General features: G+C 35.9%; 9 protein-coding genes and 1 non-coding gene across 10 annotated transcripts, besides 1 other annotated feature; 4 read left to right on the plus strand and 6 right to left on the minus strand. All coding sequences in view use genetic code 12, as the record gives it.

The window, feature by feature from the left end:
• Positions 1-2,228: 2,228 nt before the first annotated feature.
• Positions 2,229-2,507: a long terminal repeat ((nu-Rb) Solo copy of the long terminal repeat (LTR) associated with the transposon Tca3; about 277 bp long, 11 copies per genome).
• Positions 2,508-2,781: 274 nt separating this feature from the next.
• On the minus strand, positions 2,782-5,133 carry OPT1 (oligopeptide transporter; the record flags this gene model as incomplete). Its single annotated transcript, XM_713174.2, has 1 exon — positions 2,782-5,133. One exon carries the CDS (start codon positions 5,131-5,133, stop codon positions 2,782-2,784), a length of 2,352 nt encoding a protein of 783 aa, XP_718267.2.
• Positions 5,134-7,101: 1,968 nt separating this feature from the next.
• CAALFM_CR02030CA (rRNA (cytosine-C5-)-methyltransferase) lies at positions 7,102-8,598 on the minus strand (the record flags this gene model as incomplete). Its single annotated transcript, XM_713176.2, has 1 exon — positions 7,102-8,598. One exon carries the CDS (start codon positions 8,596-8,598, stop codon positions 7,102-7,104), a length of 1,497 nt encoding a protein of 498 aa, XP_718269.1.
• Positions 8,599-9,044: 446 nt separating this feature from the next.
• PRK1 (serine/threonine protein kinase) lies at positions 9,045-11,117 on the plus strand (the record flags this gene model as incomplete). The annotated part of the gene is made up of 1 exon (XM_713177.2): positions 9,045-11,117. The coding sequence occupies one exon, from the start codon at positions 9,045-9,047 to the stop codon at positions 11,115-11,117; it is 2,073 nt and encodes a 690-aa protein (XP_718270.2).
• A 194-nt stretch (positions 11,118-11,311) lies between these two features.
• HDA1 (histone deacetylase) lies at positions 11,312-13,813 on the minus strand (the record flags this gene model as incomplete). The annotated part of the gene is made up of 1 exon (XM_713178.1): positions 11,312-13,813. The coding sequence occupies one exon, from the start codon at positions 13,811-13,813 to the stop codon at positions 11,312-11,314; it is 2,502 nt and encodes an 833-aa protein (XP_718271.1).
• A 1,038-nt stretch (positions 13,814-14,851) lies between these two features.
• Positions 14,852-15,775, plus strand: CAALFM_CR02060WA (uncharacterized protein; the record flags this gene model as incomplete). Its single annotated transcript, XM_713179.2, has 1 exon — positions 14,852-15,775. The coding sequence occupies one exon, from the start codon at positions 14,852-14,854 to the stop codon at positions 15,773-15,775; it is 924 nt and encodes a 307-aa protein (XP_718272.2).
• Positions 15,776-15,911: 136 nt separating this feature from the next.
• Positions 15,912-16,922, minus strand: ADH5 (Adh5p; the record flags this gene model as incomplete). The annotated part of the gene is made up of 1 exon (XM_713180.2): positions 15,912-16,922. One exon carries the CDS (start codon positions 16,920-16,922, stop codon positions 15,912-15,914), a length of 1,011 nt encoding a protein of 336 aa, XP_718273.2.
• A 1,523-nt stretch (positions 16,923-18,445) lies between these two features.
• tL(AAG)1 lies at positions 18,446-18,566 on the plus strand. The gene is made up of 2 exons: positions 18,446-18,482; positions 18,521-18,566. It is a non-coding gene; the product is annotated as a tRNA-Leu (tRNA).
• A 200-nt stretch (positions 18,567-18,766) lies between these two features.
• CET1 (polynucleotide 5'-phosphatase) lies at positions 18,767-20,329 on the minus strand (the record flags this gene model as incomplete). The annotated part of the gene is made up of 1 exon (XM_713181.1): positions 18,767-20,329. The coding sequence occupies one exon, from the start codon at positions 20,327-20,329 to the stop codon at positions 18,767-18,769; it is 1,563 nt and encodes a 520-aa protein (XP_718274.1).
• Positions 20,330-20,702: 373 nt separating this feature from the next.
• CAALFM_CR02100CA (uncharacterized protein) lies at positions 20,703-21,307 on the minus strand (the record flags this gene model as incomplete). Its single annotated transcript, XM_019475516.1, has 2 exons — positions 20,703-21,217; positions 21,274-21,307. 2 exons carry the CDS (start codon positions 21,305-21,307, stop codon positions 20,703-20,705), a joined length of 549 nt encoding a protein of 182 aa, XP_019331061.1.
• Positions 21,308-21,561: 254 nt separating this feature from the next.
• MCM6 (MCM DNA helicase complex subunit) lies at positions 21,562-24,204 on the plus strand (the record flags this gene model as incomplete). The annotated part of the gene is made up of 1 exon (XM_713183.2): positions 21,562-24,204. The coding sequence occupies one exon, from the start codon at positions 21,562-21,564 to the stop codon at positions 24,202-24,204; it is 2,643 nt and encodes an 880-aa protein (XP_718276.2).
• Positions 24,205-24,259: the final 55 nt, after the last annotated feature.

Here is a 24,259-nt window from a genome sequence, read left to right on the forward strand (position 1 = left end):
GACTAAATTAGTCAGTGATACCCATGGAATTTAAGCGGAGTTTGGTCTCTACAACGAAATGCGATGGTGTGAAAAAGAAAGGAAATAAAGAAAATAATAACAATCTACACTGAGCTTCATCAGCCAATGAATTTTCTTTAGTATTTTAGTCGCAAACTCCTCTTTTCTGCTTTTTTGTTGATCAGACTATAAAGTTAGTTGTTTAGTCTTTGTGGTGTTTCTGTCTCTGATAATTTATTTGTAATTATATACTAGTAGTTCTACCAATTAAAATGGTTAGAATAGTAATAATAAAATAGATGTAAATTTATAGATCGGCGTACGACTAATTCATTTACATTCCCCCTACTATAAACGCGCTCAATTATTGTTTTAAACATGGTAAATCAAGAGGCTAGTTTACGTTTTGATGTTTTACATTGATATGTATATCCAAGTTCTTGATGAATAATGTAAGCCAACTTCTAGCCATTAAATGAAAACCACGTAGTGCTTGTGATAAATATTGATTGTTTCAAAAAAAAAATAATTGCAGAAATTACGAGCAGAATTTCTTTTTCTTTAACGAGATACAATTAGATGGAATTAAAGAGAGAATAAAAATCACCATTACTATATGGCTGATGTTCGCCCAGTCCATACGTTATAGTAGTGTATACTAGAACAAGTGATTTGATTGACACAAGCAGCTATCCTTAATGGATTTACAAACCAATTTTGGAATGAAAAACAGGGGGACTTATTTAGTGTAGTACTATCAACATCGTTAATCATGTGTTTCTTTTTCCACCAATGATTTTTGTGTTCCCCGCAAATGTTATTATTATTTATCTGTTAGTAGTGCAGCACCAAAAAGTTTACTAATACTCACAGTTCTATTGGACAGCACAATTGTATTACAAACGTACACCAACTATTAATGAGGAGCTGGTGTTTGATACCAGTAAGCCCAAAGCTTACTGTCCCCCACCTTAGATAGAAAAAAAATGTGCTTAGCATCTGCGTCATTGAAGTGTGTCAATGTATCTTGGTGGAAAAGATCAATTGTAAAATAGATATTGATACTTGAGAACTCACTATTGGTGTAGTCAAATCGAGCCTCATTGAACTATAAAGCCTAATATTTCAATTGTTAAGTACTTCTTGGTGTAGTGCACCGAACGAGGAACATTAAAGTTGTGGATCACGAGTTTCACCAACGAATTGGCTTTTACAAAAAGAATTGTATTAATGAAAGTGATGGTATGTTAACGGGGGACCTAATCTACTTCTTCTGTGAGCACTTACATATGTAAACTGACTCCTACTCTTTAGAGATGTGTAGTCAAATAAGGGAAATCTACGGTTGTCATATTAATATTAATGATATGATTATAAATTAAGCCCAAGAATAAACAAAAGTAAAAATCTTTGCAGCCAGACAACATCCATAATTCAAAATTGTACTTGAAATTGGAGTAGACATAGTAAACTTATTATATATAACAATAATACAGTATATTAATCTTAATTATCTAAATCCTAAACTAATGCCAACTTCTAAAGAGTTGACTTGCTATTTGTAATCTCGGTTAATACTTAATAACAAATTTTTCTGTAACTAGTTTAGTATGCTTGCACTCTATGAAATTTGCATCTAATAGGAAACTACCAGTGATATCCAATACTTACATCTTTTCATGTAGACCACTCTATAGGATTGTTATTCATCTTCTCTGTGTATGCTTACTCTAGTATCTATCACTTTTGGTAATCACCTAATTGATGTTTGAGATATGATAAGATTAAATATCTTATGATCATGTTCAACATACCTTTGTCATTAATTATTTTCAGCATGTGTATTCTGCAGAGTCTTGTATTACTTTCACAGTTTACACGAGCTTGAAAATTGTCACTATTGATCATTCTTTGAACTTTTTATATTTGATTTTGAAACAGAAGGAATGGAAATGAAGCAGCGATGATACAACAATATTAATAGAATATAAATTCAAGAACGAAGGTTAGGCAATCAGTGATTTCACCAAAAAAAGATATTCTATATTGTTCATTTTCAGAAAAGAAAGGAAAGGAAAACGGGAGAACTTTTATAGGAAATCAAAAGAATTGAAAAAACAAAAAAGATCATGTAGGTGTCTAACTTCTTGGTGTACTTACACCACGAATGATAAATTTTGCAACCAATCACAAAACCGATTGAACCTTAATATTTTGCTAAGAGATCATGAATATCCTGCATATTTCCTCATAGATTACACTTTTTCTAGGATGTATTCATATTTGCAAACTATGCTTGTTCAGAATTGGTTGCGAAGTTATCAGCTCAATTTTTTACTCTATAAACATCACGTTTCTCTCCGAATTTTTATATTGATCTTTCATTTTGAAGCAACCAATACTTTTTTTCATCATCAATATATATTTCATCTATTAATGGATTGTCTTTCTAATATATCAAAGCACGACACATTTACTTGCCAAAAAGGATATAAGAAGGAACCTCACTCACCTTTTCATTTTTAGCACTCACCTATAAGTTTGTAACTTCCTTAGAGACTGTTCAAATCAATAATAAAAGAGCCCGCGTGTAAAACAAGCACACCCAGTATACAAAACCTCCTATCATTTTTAGTGGCAGAAAGAATATAAAATGGCAGTAAAAATATTTGGCATATATATACAATAATTAAATTACATTCTTATAAAAACACGTTACATCTACATAAAAGACACGACAATAGGAAGCAATAATGTGTGTGTGTGTGTTTCTTCGTCAGCTTACCAGGAAGATGGCCCAAATGCCTCTCCCTCTTTCAATATGTGTCTGATATTGGTGACAACCTGAGTGTCGAGAGTGGTGTTGATCACATCGTTTCCCCACCACGATGGGAAGTCGGTGTTTGTTAAACTCAAGCACAAGAAAATGATCAACGAGCACCATGCCAAACCAATATCCAAGCCCGCAGACAAGGAATAGTTGTATTTAGACCACCAGTGGAACCACTTCTTTTTAATCCACCATCCAAAGAACAAACCCACAGCACAGTAGGAGGTATAGTTATATGGAGTGGCTGGAGGAATGTACCCTGTCCCAGAAAAGAACACTGGCCAATGCAAATACTTGACTGGAGAGTTTGGCCATTTTTTCAAGATCAACCAATTGATGACAGGGGTCACAGCACCAATGATGAAAAAGAAAAGTAACCCATAATAAATCTGCCCATGTGAGAATTGACGTTGGGGTCCAATGACACCCCAAATGATCGAAGCATTGAAGAAAACTTTACCGTTTGGACATGTGTAATGATTTTTTTGGTCAGCAGCACACAAATTGTCGATTGCACCATAGGCCCACTCCAAAACTGCGATCTGAACTAACGATCCCCATATGGTAGCAGCAAACTGCGCCCAAAACAAAGTGCGCGGATCTATTTTCATGTAGTGCCCAAGTTTCATATCCTGCACAAAAGTAACAGCTTGGTTATTAGTGATGTATCCGAATGTTTTAAAAAGCATCATGGCTATTGGACGCCCGGGGAGTACATAACCGACGATGAACTCTGTCACAACGTTCAAACCAACAGCAATATTCGTTTTTGCATAAATGATAGCAACGGGTAATAAAAATATGATAGCGATGATAAGAGCAAAAACTAACCCCCATACTGGCATTTCAGTAGGCCAAGCACGTACGGTGGCTATGGACATACCGAAAAAGACCAAGAAGACAATTAGGTACCACCATTCAGGCACTGGTTTGTATGCTTTCATTAATCTATTATGAACATCTGGTTTTTCTTTGGCCTTCAACGACGCGATAAGGTCACGTCCATGGAAGCAAATGGTGTGTGTTATAGTGGCTAAAATGGAGGCAAACGATAACCCATAAGAAATGGCAAAGGTGGTGGATAAAAACAAAGGGGAGTACTTTTTGTATTCCGCTTCATTGAATGATAAAGTTTTATGGTCGATAATTTTTGACACATTATAAGTTTGCTGGAACCTATCAAACGATCCAGTAGATGAGATTGGCAAGTATTGGGAGTACCAAGTGTTGGAATAGTGAATAGCTGGCACAACAATCCAGAAAATAACCACAATGGATCCAAAAATTGTAGCAATAACACTAGCTGGTGGAATCAATGGAGACCCAATATACCCTGCAATTTGGTTCCAGTCCAAGGCAATGTTGTTAGGAATCATACCTAATCCAGATGAAGAACCGAAAACTTGATTGATAATGACATTGTTTGGTTTAATCCAGGTGATCCAAGAAAAATACGATAAAGCTTGGAAAATATAACCTGGGAACCAATACCAAACAAATGAGGCAACGAACACGATCACAAAAAATGCAAGACGAGAAATTTTCCAGCCATTAGCAGTGTGGTTTTCGTTAATGTGCATATTAGTCAAGAATGTTGCGGTGACCAAATTCAGAGGCCAGATGGCCCCTGGACTGTCAACAACAAATCTTCTCAAAACACCTCCGAAAGCAAACCCAATACATTGGGTACTCCAGATAAGTAATAAATTGTACCCCCAACCAAAATTTGATTTATAAAACATATTTTGTGCAAGCAAGATATCTGTGGCATATGCGGCACCAGTACCAAAAGAAACGTTGGCCATAATAGTGATGATAGTATGTTCTTTAACGTTGAATGGACCAGGATTTAACGAAGCACCAAAAATCTTCCAGTCAGGAACAATCCATGCCCAAAAGTTCCCAATTGGCCAAGCCAAAATGGATGTGACAAAAGTGGTGATAGCAAATGAGGGACTATGGAAACTGAACAACATATTCATACCACAACCAACCGTAGTCAATATCAAACCAATAACCCAGGCTCTAATGGTATTTTGAGGTAAAGTTGGGTCGTCAGTAGAAGGAACAGCTGCTCTAACTTCTGGATAAGGAGAATCATCTTCAACATGGACAGCAGCATATTCATCTTCCATAATATCATTAACCAAGTGGGAGGTGACTGGGTCAAATTCTTGTGATTTGGAAACTACAATATCCAAATCTGGCATTTTTCTGTCAGCCTCAAAGTCTGTGTTGTGATCGTTGTCAGTGTCAACGGGAGGTTTCTCACCTCCACTAATTACTGCCCTTATTTTGTCCATAGTAAGTACTTATAATAAGTGTTAGGAATGGAATCAATAGTGGTTGACTTAGTAAAAATAATACAAATGAATAATATTTCACGAAACAGTAAACTTATAAAAAGAAAATAGAAGGAAGACAAAAAAAGGTGGAAACTTGAAATTCCTATCAGAGAAATTACTGACTATTTAAAAGAAATGGGATTGAAATGATAAAATTTTACAAATTGAACTATGACGATTGATAATCGTAAACCAAACAAATGGAATAAAAAGTAGTCTAAAGGATTTTTGTCATGAAAAGATAACTAATTTAAATCTCACTAGCCACAAAATAGCAAACACAAAACAAAACTTTAGATGGTTCTGCATCTTTTTGTTTTTTTGGTCCTATGAGCAATAATCAAGTGGCTTTAATATTTATGTATAGGAATAAAGATATCAATTATCAGTAGAGCTGAAGCCACAGCATAAAGCCATATGAATTTTTAGCCACATGATCTTCTGAGTAATTGTTCTACATTATATCTGGTCTCAATTTGGGAAGTACGTTGACTTGAACCAATAATTCTAGGACATCCTAGAAAACTGTCGGTCGTTTCTTTTTAGTAACTTTAAACAAGGCGAACTTTTTATTTTCATTGTAGATTTAGATTCATCGCTCAATTCTTATCTCCCCACACTTTATTTTTAGCTCGATTAGGTGTACATCCAAAAAAAATAAAACTAGTTCCGGAGCGGGGGGGGATGGTCGGGCGGCACCAAATTTTGATGCCATTCCAAAAAAACAAAATAGAAAAAAGAAATTAAATCAAAATGCGTCTTTCAATTAAAAGCACCATGTCAAAAAAAAGAAATCTTGCTCTTCAAACCCTGGGATGAGTTTGCCGTTTAAAACCAGTTCTACTCAACTCAAAAACTCTGAATATACCTTATCTGAGATAGAAAGAATGACTCATTTGATAATGATTGTGGTGAAGTGAGCTGATTACCAGCTGGGCTTACCTTGTTCCAGTATTATTTAGGCATTTGATTGTTTTTCCATTTGAAGGCACGGCACAAAAAAAATATATCAAATTACACAAACTTGCTGAAATTTATTTTATTGTACCAATTGTTTTTCGGAGTAATTCCGAAACTAAAATACAAGTTCGTGTTATCCGTAACGAATAATTCTATTCTATGGTTTTTCTTCCCTGTCCTCGTTTTCCTTGCTGAGGTTTCCTGTTGATTTTGGTTTCCGGAAACGGATATTAGTCTTCTCCCCTCAGGTGTTTTGTAACTTTTCTTGCCTTTTGATTTCATGGAGGTTAATATCGTCTCAGCATTCTCCTTTCACGGCACAACTGATAATATATACTTTATGTGGTTTTACATCTAATATAGAGCGAGTTATACCAATTTTTGAGATTAATTCGGTAAAGTTTAGATCTATTGTATTTTCTCTCATCTCGCTCACGAGCCACAGAGATCCTTACAAAGTTTCAGTTACATCTAGATATACTTATTTAAACTTTAAGCACTCGCTTGATAAAACTTTAATTCATTGCAGTCTGCAAGCTTTGTTAGTTTAACTGTTTCAATTGTTAAGGTATGTATTTCACTTTGTTGTTCGGCGAGGCTTATACATTCTTTCTCTTGTTTTGTCCAAAACATTTTCAATTAAATTGAAGAGAATTTTAAAGTCAAAACCTTAATTTGGAAATGGTTATAATATAGTAGATTTTTAATACAACTGTATAATCTATTTTGTGTCATGTATTAAATATGTATTTCAGAGTACGAACTTTGATTTCTTCAAAGTCAGGTATCCTAACAATTATTGATCAGCAGGGATATCTTATGTTCCATTAAATTTACAACTAGATTTCTCTATAGTTTTCGGTTCAGTATGTAATCCGAACAAAATAACATGGTCCAACTTTCCCCTTTATTAATTGAACTAAACTTTTCTGTTGTTTTGCTTCTGCTGACGTATCTTTGGTGGTGTCAGTTCTCATGGTTAACTTCAGTTGATCTTACAAAACATGCTGTAAAAAATCCGATCCCTCCATCTTCTTTAGGATTTGCTCGTACACAACCACCTGCCAATCTCGCACATTCTTTAGGATCCCTTGATATCTTGATAAATTCTTCTTCAAAACCTCTTCTGTCCCACTTCGGTAACACAATTTCTCGGTCAGCCAACTTCCACCCCCGGCGATTTACTTCTGGATCCAGTAGCAAATCCACCACGACCCTCTCATTTTCTTGCGCGTGAATTGAACATGTTGAATAAACAACTTTCCTGGCTGATGGAAACAGCAATGCGTGTTTCATTATGGCAAATTGAAATCCAGCTAATTTGTTAAGCCTCTCTGTGTTAACATTTTCAATTTCTTCTTCATTATGTGAATCTTCTAATGCCCTTCCAAAAATACCTGATCCACTACACGATGGATCAATAACTAATCCAGTAACATCAGGAAAATCTTCGGGTTTTGTGGTTGTGAAATCAGCGTGAGTCACTTGGATAAGTTTCTTTTTCGTTTTACCTGTGGCTTTCTCACACATGGTCTTCAATATCTTCACTCTTTTTGAATCTCTTTCAAATGCATACACGACTGAATCTGAGTTTGGTAGATGTGCTGCTGCATGGGTCGTTTTGTTTCCAGGTGCTGCGCACGCATCTATAACTTGGGTATGAACATCTTCAGGATCTGCATTAAGTATGTGACTTGGGAAACAAGATGCACGATCCTGGATAATTATTTCCCCTAATCTATAAGCTTCAGTCGATGTGATTTTCTCTCTTGGATGAACCCCAAATAAATTAGGAATATAATCATCAGAATAAATTATCCCTGTTTCTGTGATTTCGTCAATTGAGCTCACTGGTTGTAGTTGCTTGAAGAATGGATGCTTGGTGTAAAATCTATCTATGTCAATTTTAATGGTATTAATTCTAAACCACCGTATTGGAGTTTCATCATCGTCAGCTTCCTTCGTTGGTAATTGGTCAACTGACTTCACTTTATATTTCAATTTCAATTTGGTGAATTCTGCTTGTAATCTTGTCTTGTTCAGCAAAAATGCGTCTTTCATAGGATGTTTCCCACTCTGGATTCTCCCTTTTGAAGAAAACAATAAATCATGAACCAATAAGCATAATAATTCATTGCTCATCTTCACTTTTTTAATTTGAAGATCATGTTGGATTTTTGATTTTTTCACAATCACATCGATGTATTCTTTGTACTTTAATGTAGAATAGACCAAGGCAAATATGTGTTTTGGGGAATTGGTTAATCTTTTATCGTTGAATATACGAGATTGTAGACTCCCGTTAGTTCCTTTGTTTGGTTTTAAAAACTTTTCTGCTTCAAAATATAACTTCATTGGTGTATATGTGATATAGAGGAAATGAGATGAGATGAGGCCAAAGAATATGATTGGATATTTTTTTTTGTATGTGTTTTTTTTTTCAGTTCGGTCTTTGATGATCATCACCTTCAAATGAACCCTACCACCAAAAAAAAAGGAATGTCAAGACCAAAAATTAATTGAAAAGCCGCATATTTAGCTCCTACAATCAACAATGGTATATTTCTAGTGTAAGGCTTTTTCATGTAACATTTTTTGGGCAAACTGAGGGTGTTTTTGCAACTATATATTATACTCATTCTAGCATCCCCTTTTTTCTTATTAACGGTGCGTGATTGTAAATTGCGGTTTTGTAGTCTCATTTTTTTTTTCACAATCTTAACAGTCGTGTTCATTTCTCAATGGAAATAAAAACTACAACAAATTACCAATGTTCAAACCAGTACCGCCTTTTTTTCTTTCTTTTGCTTAATATTTGCACATTTTTAGGGCCACTCCCACAGCACTTCCCTGATATCACAAGAAGAAAGGTGTTGTTGTTCTATTTCTTAAAATCAAATTAGTTAATTATGCCACAACCACCTCCAAATGCATATAAAGCAGGTACTCGATTAACAGTAGGATCACATAAAGTTTCTATTATCAAATATATCTCCGAAGGTGGATTTGCTCATGTATATACTTGCACAATTGATCCACCTTTTCAAGGATCGACTGTTGCCTGTTTGAAAAGAGTAGTGGTACCAAGCAAGTGGCAGTTGAGTTTATTGAGACAAGAAGTAGATGCCATGAGAAGATTAAGAGGTAATAAACACATTGTATCATACATTGATTCTCATGCTTCCCGTTTAGGTGATTCCAATACATCAGGTACCAATCATAGTCAACAACAACAGTATGAAGTATTTTTATTAATGGAATATTGTGAGAATAATGGTTTGATAGATTTTATGAACACTAGGTTGGTCAATAAATTGACTGAAAAGGAGATTATAGATATAATGTATCAGGTGACTATAGGTGTGGCCATGTGTCATCATTTACGTCCACCTTTGATTCATAGAGACATTAAAATTGAAAATGTTTTAATTGATGGGAAAGGGGTTTTCAAACTATGTGATTTTGGCTCGTCGGTAAATTATTTACCACCACCAAGAAACCCTCAAGAACTACAATTAATGAAGGATGATTTAATGCAACATACAACTCCACAATATCGTGCACCGGAAATGATAGACTTGAGTAAAGGTTTCCCCATAGATGACAAACTGGATATTTGGGCGTTGGGGATATTCTTATACAAATTATGTTATTACACGACCCCCTTTGAACGACCTAATCAAAGCTCGTTACAGGAGTTAGAACATACAATATTGAACTGTTCAGAAACTTTGCGTTTTAGTGACCAACCGGGTCTGATCTTTTCACCACGATTGAAAAATGCTATTAAAGTTTGTCTTCGAGCAGATCCCAGAAGAAGACCCAACGCCGTGCAATTGTTGGGTGAGATTGCGGCAATGAAAGGTGAAAAGACCATTCCTAATGTGGTTCCATACAGCGTAATAGAACAACAGAGAACTAAACAAGCACTGGCTTTAGAAGAAGACACCAAAAAGGGCCAAGCATCGTTTGTTGAGACAAAAAAAATCACCTCTAAACCAAAGACAGATCCGTTTGCAAATATTGATAAATCGAAATTTTTAAACAAATCAGGCTATAAATTATCCCTGGTAACTGCGGAGTCAAGGACTGTGCCAGCAAGACCTTTGAGTGCATTCTTTGACGACGGCAATACACCAAGAATATATTCTCAGGGAAATAGATCAACACCTTCGGTTCAAGATTATGTGAAAGAAGAGTTAGCTAAGGGAGAAAGTTATGAATTTAATGAACCCGATGGAACTTTAGAGTTTTTAAAATCTAGAGAAGAAGAAAAACTAAATCAAAGAAATGACACCGGTGGAAGTTTCAAAGCAGCTTTCAAAAATGGATTGAGAAAAATAAGTACTGGTGGAAATATAAGTGCCAATAACACGGGTAGCTCGGTTAAAAGTAATCGCAGAGCAAGTCTCAAGCGTATTATTACAGGAGGAAGCAATCATAATAGAAAACATTCTGAAGAGAATACTAAAAATGTGGAAGATAGTAATCCTGTTTCTTCTGCCCCTAAGAAACTATCAATTCAACATAGGATGCAACAACTTTTGAATCAAAATGATCATCAACGCGTACAAAAATCAGCACAGGGATATGGGAAGTATACAGACATAAAGGCATCTGAGGATATTGATGAAATAAATAAACCAACACTTTCCAAACACTCTCAGAAGAAATTGTCACCACCAGCTGTACCAGTGAACCTATCGTCACAGAGAAATAAATCACAACAACTGCTGAGTACGACTAAAAAATATCCTATCAAAGATTCTAAACCTTTGAGTAAAGTGAGAAATAACCCTCCCAAGGATTCTGTAAAGACAAAACCTCCTCCGCCAAAACCTAAAAAACCAGTGTATTTGAAGTCGCCAACTAAATTAGAAATTGCAGACCAAAGAAGATTAAGCGATGCTAGTGAGATCTCGATGCCTGATTTGGATGATTTAGAGAAACAGTTTTCAAAGAGATTTCCTAGTTATGTGTAGTTTATGTTTGCTCCCTTGTACATTGTTAGAATATAGGCTCGTTCTTTTATTTTTCAAAAAATTAAAATTAAGATTAAAAAACTCCTTACACATACACTATACATAATCATCATTACAACTCTCAGATCTATATCTATTCTCTTTCTTTCTTTTTTTTTGGTTTTTTGTTGTTGTTGTTGTTGTTTCTACTCGAATCAATCTTCGGAAGAGGAGTAGTCTTCAATTGAATCTAATATGAAATCTACTCCTTCATCGAATTTTTCTTGTATGACATCACATAATCCATCTGTTTTTGCTTTGATTACTCTGCCAAATTTTTTTCTTGGACGTTTGCTAAAATCATCATGTCCATTTGAGTCTGCTGACTTGTTACCTCCACCGTTCGAACTATTTCCATTATTACCATTTCCATTTCCATTGCCATTACCAGCACCACTGCCGCCAGTCCAGCATGTGTTAAAGTTACTTGTGAAAATAATTGAATTTTGATAATACCAATCCACCATTGATTCATCCATCACTGGGATCAATGGTTTCAATGTCGTTCGGTTTAGAAACGCCACTGTCCCCTTGATCAAATCTTTTATTTCGTTTGATGGTCTCTTGCCATACAAATTCACAATTGATTGATAACTGTCGCCAAAACCAACCATAACAAGGTTCTTCAATTGTTGGAAATACGCTATGTAGTTATCCCAAATATAAAGCAAAACTTCTTGAGCAAAAATAATTGGATTATAAGTAGACGATTCAGATGTTGTCCCTGGGATCGGAAGTTGGAATGATGGGATATTGATATCTAAATACCCAAATTTTTCTTGATTCTCTGGATCCTTTTCCTTTTGTATTTTGTCCATTATTTGTACTAAAGGATGTTCCAAAACCATGGTAGAATTGGTTTCAATGACTCCATTTGTTGGATTTATATTGGCCCATATTTCTGGTGGGTCGTGTATTGTTAGTATTATCGTGGTACAATTATAAATATCGGGACTTGCAACAATCAAATCTTCTAGTTGGTCCGGTAAATCCGTTGTGAATGGGGGTTTTTCACCATTAGATGGAGAACTGATGATTGGAATATTGATAAATTCTTTTTCGTTGAATAACTTTTCCACTTGATGACTTCTGATTGGATCAGCAATATTTACCAATTTGTAGTTTGATTTTTCTACATCCGCTAAATCATAAACATCTTCAAATATACCATTTGGAATTCCGTTTCTCAAAGATTTAAAGTATTTGGATTGTATCTTGATCACTTCGTCAACAACTTCGATAGCCTCCGCTTGCGGGCGTAAAGTGATTGTATTTTCCGGTGGTTCGCCGACCAATACTTTGGCTACTGCCAACGCACTCTTGCTAATAGAGTCTAAATTATAGCCACCCTCTAAAATAACAGCCAATTTTCCTCTGGCGATCCCCTTTAACGTATGGGTCATATATCCATATCCGGCTGGTGTTACATGACAGGCACCAATCACATCTCCATCAGCAGCATCAAATCCAGAACTAACAATAATTAAATCTGGGTCAAATTCGGAAATTACTGGTTGTATTATCTTATTGAATGCATAAACATAATCACCGTCGTGCATACCAGAAGATCTCCAAGGAATATTTATGGTGAACCCTTCCCCTGGGCCCTCCCCAACTTGATTTAAATCACCATATTTTGTCCCTGGATAAAATTTTCCATTCTCAAATCTATGCAAAGAAATATATAAAACTCTTGGATCATTATAAAATGCTTTTTGGGTTCCGTTTCCATGATGGATATCCCAATCCACAATAACAATTCTTCGAACTGATTCAGGATAATTTTTCAACATATTTTTTGCTGCCACTGCGACATTACTAAATAAACAAAATCCTGCTGGTGTATTGGGCTCAGCATGATGACCTGGTGGTCTCACTATTGCTAAAGAATTTTTCACTCTCCCCTCAATAACTGCTTTACATGCTTCAATAGTACCACCACAGGATAATTTCGCTGACAAATAGGAGTCATTGTTAACGTAAATAGAATCTCCGGTCTCTGTTTCCTTGAGCAATTGATCTCTTGACATATCTTCAGTAGATTGAATAAATTTTAAATGATCTTCAGAATGAACTTGTAAAATTTCTTCGGATGTTGCTTCTCGAATAGGAATTTTTAACATAAACGGTCCAATTTCATTAATTCCTGCTAAAGAAGGATCGAGAACTATACCAGCTTCAACCAATTTTTTATAAATTCTGTATATTCGACGAGGATCTTCTGGATGTGGGTCAATGTATTCACTATAGGATGTGAATACTTTAGCATGATATCTCATTCTCACATCATAAACTAATCCTGTTTTCAATGGGGTATAAAATAATTGTGGTTTTTTGGGTGGAACTACAACCATAGTTTGATCATTGTCGGCAATACCATTAGAATCTGGCTCAGTTTCGGTTTCCTCTAATTTTATTCTCTTGGGAAATGGTTCTCGTGGATGTAAGATATCATAAGTAGTACCAATAGTAGTAGGAAACTCATCTTTTACTTCAATAGGATTGATTTCGTCATCTACTTCATCCAATTTTTCAATACTGGCTTGTATAGAATCTTCAATTGCAGTTGGAAAATTTTGATTTTGACTTTGATTTTCTTCCTCTGAGATTTGATTTTCTAGCTTAGAATCTAGATGTTCTTCTTGACCAGTCGACATTCTTAAAAAGGAAAATGATAATAGATGTGAAAATGGTAGCTTCTATATAATTCCTTAATAATGAATTTCGGAATGTTAATTTTTTTTATGATATTGACTGGTTACAATATGTAAGCGGTGATTAGTATCGGCCAAGTGTTTCTTGTTGTTATAAGTTTGATTTTTTTTAATTATATTTCTTATTTTTTTTTTCAGTTTTGATATAAAGAAAGAAAGAAAGAAAGAGATTAATGAAAACAAAAACAAAAACAAAAACGAAAACTAAAAAAAGAAAAAAAAAAGAAAGAAAGAAAAAAAAAGAATCAACAGAAAAGATTGAAGAAGAAAAAATTATTGTTTAAATGCAAAAGAGAATTAAATATAAGAGAAGAATAGAAAGAGAGAAACCCGAGATTTCTAAATTCGTGTGTTATTGTTTGAAGCTTTAATTGTAACACTTGTTGTGAACTCTACTCACACAATGTTTTTTTAATAGTTTACTTTCAATCTTTTTTTGGTCTTTATTGAATATGGCATATTTTTTTAAACTTTTGGCAGTAATCCTAGTTGGGGGGGCGGGACCAAAATCAGATAGAAGAACACACCCTCTTTGGAGCAGAGAAAAAAAAATTAGCAAATAATTCAAATTTTCCCGAGGCTTCAGGAACCATAAAGGAAAGACATTTGATTAATTAGATAAGCAAAAAGTACCAGAGTTTACAGAGCAATTTTGCAAATGGATAGACTAGAAAAAGCACAAAAAAACTACTCTAATTGAATCTCTTTTTTTTTTGACTAGCCGATCAACTGGAATCTCTCTGTGTCGACTCATGGAATTGCTGAACATTTACTCCAGTAAAGCGTCTGCATTACCTAGTTAAATTAAACTCGAGATTTTTCCGGATTTAGAAACTTGCGTGTATAGTGATAATTTTATTTTTCGGAAGTTTGGCATATACGTTAATGGAAAGCAGATGAGTCATTCTTCTCTATAAAACTCACTTAAAAGCTCAATTCTTGTAATTAGATTCATTTTGAAAAACATTATTTAACAAAAAAATGTCATTACTTATCCCAACACCAAGAGATCGTCACGATGCACATGGCGATTTGGAAGAAGACAACGCCTACTATAATTTGCTAATCAAGGAGCAAAACTCAACGAACAATAGGTACATTTGGAAGTTCAAACCAGTAAAAGGATTTTTCAAGCAAACTGACGAACAAACGGATGATATGGCATTTAGATACACTGAACAAAAACTTGGGAGGCTAGATGATTGGGAAAAAATAGTGGCTGACCTTCAACAGTTGAATCGTGACTCTCCAGATAATGAGATTTATAAATTGATTTTCTTAGCTCGACACGGGCAAGCGAAGAGTAATGTGGCATCTCAGAAATATTCAAAGGAGGAATGGATGCGTAAATGGAGATTTTTGGGAACTGATGGTGAATTAACTTGGGGACCAGATGCTGATTTGACTGAGTTGGGACTTAAACAAGCAGCAGAAAACCATCAATGCTGGAAACAACAACTACTTGAAGGTGCTCCTTATCCTAAACGTTTCTATGTTTCCCCGTTACAGAGACTGATCAAAACCCACAATATTACTTGGCCAAACACTAAGCCAATTGTACTTGAAAACTTACGTGAGACTATTGGTTTACACTTGTGTCATAAAAGGTCAAACAAGTCATCCTTAAAAGAGAAATTCCCCAACCTTGTGTTTGAAGATGGGTTCACTGAAGAAGATTTATTGTTTGATAAGTATCTCCCAAGAAAAGAGCATTTACATGAGCAGTTCTTGCGAATAAATGGAGTTTTGCAAGATATTTTCAATAGTGATGAGGAGGATATCTTATGTATAACATCACATGCGGGTACTATTAGAGCATTCATTACTGTGTTAAGTCATCGAAAGTTCACCATACCAACAGGAGGAATGATACCGGTAGTAATCAAGGCAACTAGAACTAGCTAATTGGCATCAAATTAAAGAATTGTACGAAATTCAGATTAGAAATCATTACACACATATAAATGACCTACATACATAAATGAATATTTCCCATACATACTCACCAAGCTATTATTGATGGTTTCTTCACTTTTCAGTATTATGGATTAAACACGACTCTTCCTTCATAACCACCGGCTCTCAACTTCTCCATATACTTAGGCAATTCTGACAATGGAGCATGAGCAACATTTGGTTTGACCTTTCCCTGTGCAGCCAATTCAAATGCTTCTCTTAAATCCATCAGGGTACCCCAGAATGAGCCCTTGACGGTAATTTCACGAAGATCTAAATCAGCAAGATTTATGTTAAGCGAAGTTGCACCTAGACCTACGGGAACAATAGTACCCTTTGGCTCACAATACTTTTGACACAAATCGTATGTTGCCTGAACCGAAACAAAATCAAAACAAGCACTGAATGACCCAGGTAAAACGCTGTCTGGTAATTCACTGTAAACCTGGTCAGCTCCAAAGGCCTTAGCTTGGTCTCTTGCCTTATCCTTTTTATCCAAAACAGTAACCTTCGCACCAAATGCTTTTGCAACTTGAATAGCGTTACCTCCTAATCCACCAGCTCCGATAATTAATATATTACTTGCTGGACCAACACCTGCAGACTTGATAGCATGGTAAGGAGTCAATACGGCATCCGTAATAGCTGCAGCTTCCTCGGAAGTAACATTGTCAGGGATCTTGACCAAGTTTCTTGGTCTCTTGACTAACAAAAATTGCTCGTAACCTCCATTGTAACCCAATCCAAACCAATCCAAAAACGACTTGGTACAAACATTATCGTTACCAGTAAGACAGTGTTTACAAAGACCACATCCATTGGGGCCGACACAAGCGACACGATCTCCAACTGCAAACTCACTCACCTCTTCACCTAGTTCAGCAACAGTCCCAGCAATTTCGTGGCCCATCACATAATTATCACCACAATCCAAACCTTCATAGAGAACATGTAAATCTGAATGACAAAGGCCAACTGCATCAACCTTTAAAAGCAATTGACCAGCACCTGGCTTGTTAACCGGCAAGTCTTTTTTCAAATTAAGACCACTAGCTTTATTATAAAAAAATCCGTACTGAGTAGATGGAATTGACATTGTACGTATTGCGAGTACTTTTGAATAAGATTGTTTGATTGGACTTAATCGTTTCAAAAGAAGTGACATTACAAGAACAATAAATAATCGGCTTTCGAGGAATTTATGCTTTATTTGAAAGAATTGTTGAAAATTTTATGAGGGGGGTAGGAAACGGAGAACAAAGAAAACGATGGGGGAAATAATAAAAAGATATCAAATAACATTGTGGGATTTATTAATTTAGTAAATTTGCTCTAGTATATAAAGTGTAATTCCGGAAACTAAGGGATGTTAAAAACATGGTGTGATGTAAGAATAAGTGAATAGGAGTTGGGCTCTGTCCATCCCGATAGTCTATGCATATATTTAGGAGGCTCCGGTTTCAACGCAATAAAATCGAATGTTATTTTATGCGAGTACGTGTCAGTGTGTGGGAGAAGTGAGGGGTGTGGTGGGAGCCTAGAAAAGGGATAAGGCGGGGAGGCGGAGGAGAGAGAGAGAAAAAAATGGAAATACTGACCTCAATCGTCAACTAACGGAATATTAATACCAGCAATTCTCTTTAGACGGTGTAAAAAGTATCGGGTCCAGCAACAACCATTGGTTCTAGAACCACATAATTTGGAATTGAATTGTTGTACGTAGAAGTGGAAATAGACATATGGCAAGTCTTTTATCACGAATTGACAAGAAAACCAAAAAATAATGTGCGAGGTGCTCAACCAAGAAAACCAAAAATAGAAATCACTTGATTGCGGCAAAGTTAGTGTCAGCACAAGAATCTCAAACTTTTAAAAGCTCACATTAAACGACGAAGGATGGATGTAAAATATCAAACACTGTGGTACGAGAGAATTGGCAGATGTGGAATTTTAAAAACTGACGCCAAGGCTTATGTTAATGAGTGTGTTCCGTTAAACGGGTAAGTTTTGAGGAAACACTTACCATGTTCTGAATAATCTACACTTCTTTGTCGTCTTGAATTTGTGAATTATTCTCTGGTCATGTCTAACGCTCAATTGTTATTGAAATAGGAGAGAACAGATTAAGAGGAAAGATATAATATCATGCTGTTTGTAAAGTCGCAACTGAATTATAATATTTTGTTAACAAGAGGTGGAAAGTGTATTAGTACTTGGAAAACCAAATACTAACTCTTTGTTTTAGAGGTGGTCTGTTTTTATGTGCCGCTTAAGTAATATGATTGGATGTTACCTCTTTTCCGAGCAAATTCTTGTCAACTCTTTGTTAAAACTTATTTCTTGAAAACTTGGAGATAATGTTGATGCAAAAAACTGATCTTAGAATGTCCTCTCTATTATCTCTTCAATTGATTAAATGAAAAACTCTACGTCCAAGTAGGCTCATATTTGATACTTATCCAACCTATAATTATATATAAATCAGCAAAACAAGACGTAAATGATAGTGTGGGTTTTGAATTATAAGCCCTATATAAATAAGTGGATTTATGGTTTCAACATGAAAAGAGTTGTTTGGTCGAGTTGTAAAAAGCTTACCACAGTTAGCTCTTCTCACGTGACTGGATGGCCGAGCGGTCAAGGCGCCAGGGTAAGGCGGCGGTAAATCTTATCGCGTAACGTTTACCACAACAATCCTGGTCTACGAAAGTGGGCGCGAGTTCGAATCTCGTTTCAGTCAATATTTTTTTTTTTCAACATTATACAGCTATTTATTTTTGCTTAATCGAATACAGACTTTGCAAATATTGGCCTATTTATGCCTGTAAATAACTTTATCAATTCAAAGAACACCCCTGATATTATTTTTTATTATTAAAGACTGATTCTAGGATTACAAATGATACACTACATTACATCATAACAGGTCAGGAAGTCCTGCTAGCAAATCTTGTTCAATCTATTATTGAGAGTTCTTGCATTGTTCAAAAAAACTTCAATTAATTCCTCCAATCTAAGATTATCTACCCCTTTCTGGATTTTATCAATAGCAGCAAATATTTCCATAACACCCGCCTCCAACTCTACCTCATATTTATCTTCTGTTTTATTACCAATGACCCTAGTCAAGTCAAATTTGGTAATGGTAGGTGGATGTGTATAAGAAATTCTCTTCTTCTCCCTGACCATCTCTGGCTTATTCTTGGTAATAATCGACTCAATGTTCCCCTGTGGCACTGGTATTTCCAATGACATAGATAACCTCAAATCAAATAAGGAGCCCGGATTGTGAATATATAAATCTGCCACACGTTCCTTCTGTATGGCAACCAATCTCGGTGGCGATAGTAAGTTGTCTTTGGTTACACGAATCCGCTTAGGGTGCTCACCTTTTCTCCCCAATTGATAGAAACTGTCAGTATTATCAGATTCAAGAGTTTTAAATTTTCTTCCCTTTTTCCCTTCTTGGAAACTTTTTTCCAATTCATCCAAGAATTTTGTTATTTCTTTCCAGGCCACCTCTTCCACTTGCATGTCAAAAAACACACTAGAATGATCAGTGAAAATACATTCTGTCACCACATTCAAGTCAATTCTATTACCACTTCTTTTGTCAATAATTTTCCCAAATTTCAACTCCAATTCAACATTCCTTTTACTTTTTTCTTCAACATTGGAAAAATTGGCATACACCCATTCAGCTATTTTTCTCGTGATTGAACTTGGGGGTATCATACCAGTAATACTACACTCCAAATCAACACTTCTGGTAGTGGTATAATCAAATACCGGTTTTTCAGAAAGTCTAGTTATGGCTTCATTCCCGTCATCAACATTAGTTTCCTCCTTCTGTCTATTTGGGGGAACCCACCTCTGGGCCCAAATTGGAGGTGTTTCATACCGACGTGGTTTCTTAGATTGCTTGAGCTTTTTGATTTTTGTCAAGTCATCGTCTTGGTCGTCAAAAACTGGTTGAGGCTCCTTTTTTGGTTTTGGTTCAGGTGCACTATCCACAACCTTTTCTACTTTGTTTGTATCATTCTCGTGTTCCTCAAGCTTTGGCACCGGTGTCAGTTGGTTTATCTTTGGTGAGTTTAGCTCAGCCTTTTTTTCAGTTTTAGTAGCTGGTTCTTCATAAGCATCGATAATGTTTGCAATCGAGTTTCTCTTCGTGATAGCCGGGGACGATCTTGCACTCGAATGCTCACTACTTCCAACCAGACTCAGTGACGGTGGTAGTGGCGGAGGTTTATGTGCAACACTTGGAGAAGTTAACAGACTTATGCTGGGTTTTCTAAACTCTGGACTTATAGTCGGTTCTGGTTTTTTAGTTGGAGTTGAATCTGACGGAGTGTCATTCAACATGCTCGTTATTGAATGACGTTCATGAACAGAAGGTTTATGGTATGCAGTAGGGGATTTAATAATCTTGGTATTATCATCATTCCCATTCGCATTCCCACTTGATGGTGGGTCGTCATTTAAAATAGATCCAACATTCATTGCAGTATGGCCATAAACAAGTCAACGGTTGCCCATCAACAAGCTAGTTCTGACATTTTTGGAGACTTTTTTTTTTCTTCTTGTTCTTCTTCTCACCATCCAACCTTTTTATATGCAGGAAAATATATCATGGCTTTGGTTTGATTACATGACCTTGAGATCTATGAATTAGAAGACTCATCACACGTTACAGACATTGGAAAGAATGCGATGATTGTGACAAGTTCAAAAGTTGTATTTGTAGGTCTCGGCTTGAATATGATTAGCTTTTAGGGAGCAAGTTTTAGTTTACAATAGACTTTTACTACATTCAAATCAGAGATTCAAGATAAACTATTTTCATTGCATGCATGGCTACAAATATATATACAGTTTAAAGTATTTTAGCCCCATCTAGTGATTGAACGTGTGCTGCATCTGACGAGTCGCTACCTCGTAACACCAACTCATTGTCCTCTTCATCGACAAAAACCACTTTTTTGTCTGCAGTTGTTTTCAACCGTGGTTGAATATACTCCCAAACCTTGTCCTTCAATTTAGGAGGTTCAAAATTATCTGCAATTCCAAAATGCAATCGTTCACCAATTATTGATGTAGTTGGCGGTATTACAGGCTCAACATTCAATTGCTCGTTCATCTCCTTCTCAGCTGCAAGAATCATTCCCATGGACTTTTCCCCACGTAGTTTTCTTGTCCTCATATTAGTAACTACCACAACTTTTCTATTTTGCATTTGATCAATAGGAATGTATGGAACTAAGCCAGAGCAGACTTGAATTGTCGTGTCATTTCCTATTTCAACTTGAGAGACATATAATTTATCGGAATCGTCATGTCTTTTACATAATTGGATCTGACCAACCTGGAGTTTGAGATACGATGGGGCATCTTTAGTGTATTAGTATAAATGTAATGTTGTTAATGATTTATGGTTGGTCACGTACAAGTTTTAACTCCTCTAGTAAATGTTCTCAACATTGTTCTTGATGGAAGAAAAAGGAAAAAAAAAAAGAGAATAGCTTCTCATTTTGTTTGCACTATAATTTATTTTTTCCCTTTTAGTATTATTAATTAGTCGCGTCTGAAAAAATTAAACCCAATTTTTTTGGATATTTCACTAATCCTCAAGTCAGCACTAAATACAATTTTTTTTTTCCATCTTCATTCTTTTTTTTTGGTTTATATCTTTCATGCCAGATCAGAAATAACTCTAGTCAATATCATAACTTATAATGTCCAATTTTGTATCATCACCAGGGAGAATCCCATCAGCTGCTGCCCAGTTGTTGAATTCACAAACTCTGTCTTCTTTTGGTAGAGACAATTCCACACCAGCACAGCCAATATTATATTCCGAAGATCTTCCACCTCATTTACAACTACAACAACAACAACAGCAACGTGCAATTGCTGGAAGAAGAAGACAAATTGCTGTTCCAAAAGTTGTTGATGTAACTGGTGAGAAAGTCAGGGAAAGTTTTGAAACTTTTATTGAAGAATTTGTTGATCCTGAACAAGCAGATGATGATTGGGATGGGAAAATTTACTTGGCCCAAATTGAAGCTATGAAAACATACGAGTATAGTACTTTATATGTTGATTACCAACATTTATTGCTGAGAGAGAATGGTGTTTTAGCCACAGCTATCCTGGAACAATACTATCGTTTCTCACCCTTTTTGTTGAAAGGTTTGCATAGATTGTTGAAAAAATATGCACCAAGCTTGTTACATACCAGTTTACTTCACAATACCGAAGAAACTGTTAGTGAAACTTCAACCAGTTCTCAAGCAAATGAACGTGTTTTCCAAATTTCTTTTTTCAATTTACCAACCGTACAAAGAATCAGGGATATCAGATCAAATAAAATTGGTTCATTAATGTCAATTCTGGGTACTGTAACCAGAACATCTGAAGTGAGACCCGAATTGTATCGTGCATGCTTTACTTGTGACTTGTGCTCAGCAGTTATCGAAGGGGTAGAACAAGTTTTTAAATATACCGAACCCACCGCATGTCCTTCTTGTGAGAATCAATCTTACTTTACTTTGAATGTGTCCAAGTCCCAGTTCATTGATTGGCAAAGAATTAGAATACAAGAAAACTCCAATGAAATCCCCACAGGATCCATGCCACGTACTTTGGATGTGATTTTGAGAGGTGAAACCGTTGAAAGAGCAAAACCAGGTGACAAATGCAAGTTTACTGGATGTGAAATTGTAATCCCAGATGTTTCTCAATTAGGTTTACCAGGTGTCAAACCACAATCCGTTAAGGAATCAGCAAGAGGCTCAGAGTTGAGTAGTGGTGTTACTGGTTTAAAGTCTCTTGGTGTCAGAGATTTGACATATAAGCTCGCCTTTGGAGCTTGCCACGTTGCTTCCATGGTTAATAAGGCAGGTGGGAATGAACAGCTTGAAGTTGATTTGAATGACCAAGAAGTTTTTCTTACATCTTTGAGTGATGCTGAAGTATTACAATTAAAGGAAATGGTCAAGGATGAACATATTTATGACAAGCTTGTGAACTCAATTGCACCAGCTGTGTTTGGCCACGAAGTGATCAAAAAGGGAATTCTTTTGCAATTATTAGGCGGTGTTCACAAACAAACAGTAGATGGAATCAACTTAAGAGGGGATATAAACATTTGTATTGTTGGTGACCCATCCACTTCGAAATCACAGTTTTTGAAGTATGTCTGTGGGTTTTCGCCTCGTGCTGTCTACACTTCTGGTAAGGCTTCCTCTGCTGCTGGGTTGACAGCGGCTGTAGTGAAGGACGAAGAAAGCGGAGAATACACTATTGAAGCAGGTGCTTTGATGTTGGCAGATAACGGTATTTGTGCAATTGATGAATTTGACAAGATGGATATTGCTGACCAAGTTGCTATTCACGAAGCCATGGAACAACAAACAATCTCCATTGCAAAAGCTGGTATTCATGCTACCTTAAATGCCCGTACATCTATCTTAGCAGCTGCTAACCCTATTGGGGGTAGATATAATAGAAAATTGGGTCTTCGTTCTAATTTGAATATGACAGCACCAATTATGTCGAGATTTGATTTGTTCTTTGTTGTTCTTGATGATTGTAATGAAAGAATTGATACTCAATTAGCATCACACATTGTTGATTTGCACATGCTTAGAGACGATGCAATTGATCCACCTTACTCAGCCGAACAATTAGCAAGATACATTAAATACGCAAAGACTTTCAAGCCTAGAATGACTAAAGAAGCTAGAGACTTTTTGGTCACTAGATACAAGGAATTGAGAGAAGATGATGCTCAAGGTTTAGGGAGGTCCTCGTACAGAATTACTGTTAGACAATTGGAGTCCATGATTAGATTGTCAGAAGCTATAGCCAGAGCCAATTGTACCGAAGAAATAACGCCAAGTTTTGTTGCTGAGGCCTATGATTTGTTGAAGCAATCTATTATCAGAGTCGAAATGGATGACATCGAAATGGATGATGAAGAAAGACCAACTGGAGAACCGGGGCAAGCACAAGAACAAGATCAGCCACAGGACCAAGATACTCAGCAATCGCAACCTTCTGAAAGAGTACCTCCAGTGTCAATTAGTTATGACAAATATGTTTCTATAATGAATATGTTAGTCAAGAAAATAACCGAGGACGAAAAAAATGGAGGTGATGGACTTTCGGCTGATACTTTAGTTGAATGGTATTTGCTTCAAAAGGAAGACGAGATTTCTAGCGAACAAGAATACTTACAAGAAAGAAAATTGGCTTATAAGGTGATAAAAAGGTTAGTTAGAGATAAAATACTTATGAGTGTGACAGAAGGAACAAATGTTGTTTACATTATACATCCTAACTGTGCTATTTTAGATTTTTTCGAAAGGGAATAATCATACTTGTATTTTTATATATATATTTGTTTATATGGTTGTATTATATTTTTTT

Source organism: Candida albicans, chromosome R (genome assembly GCF_000182965.3).
Source record: "Candida albicans SC5314 chromosome R, complete sequence".
NCBI classification, from domain to species: Eukaryota; Fungi; Ascomycota; class Pichiomycetes; order Serinales; family Debaryomycetaceae; genus Candida; species Candida albicans.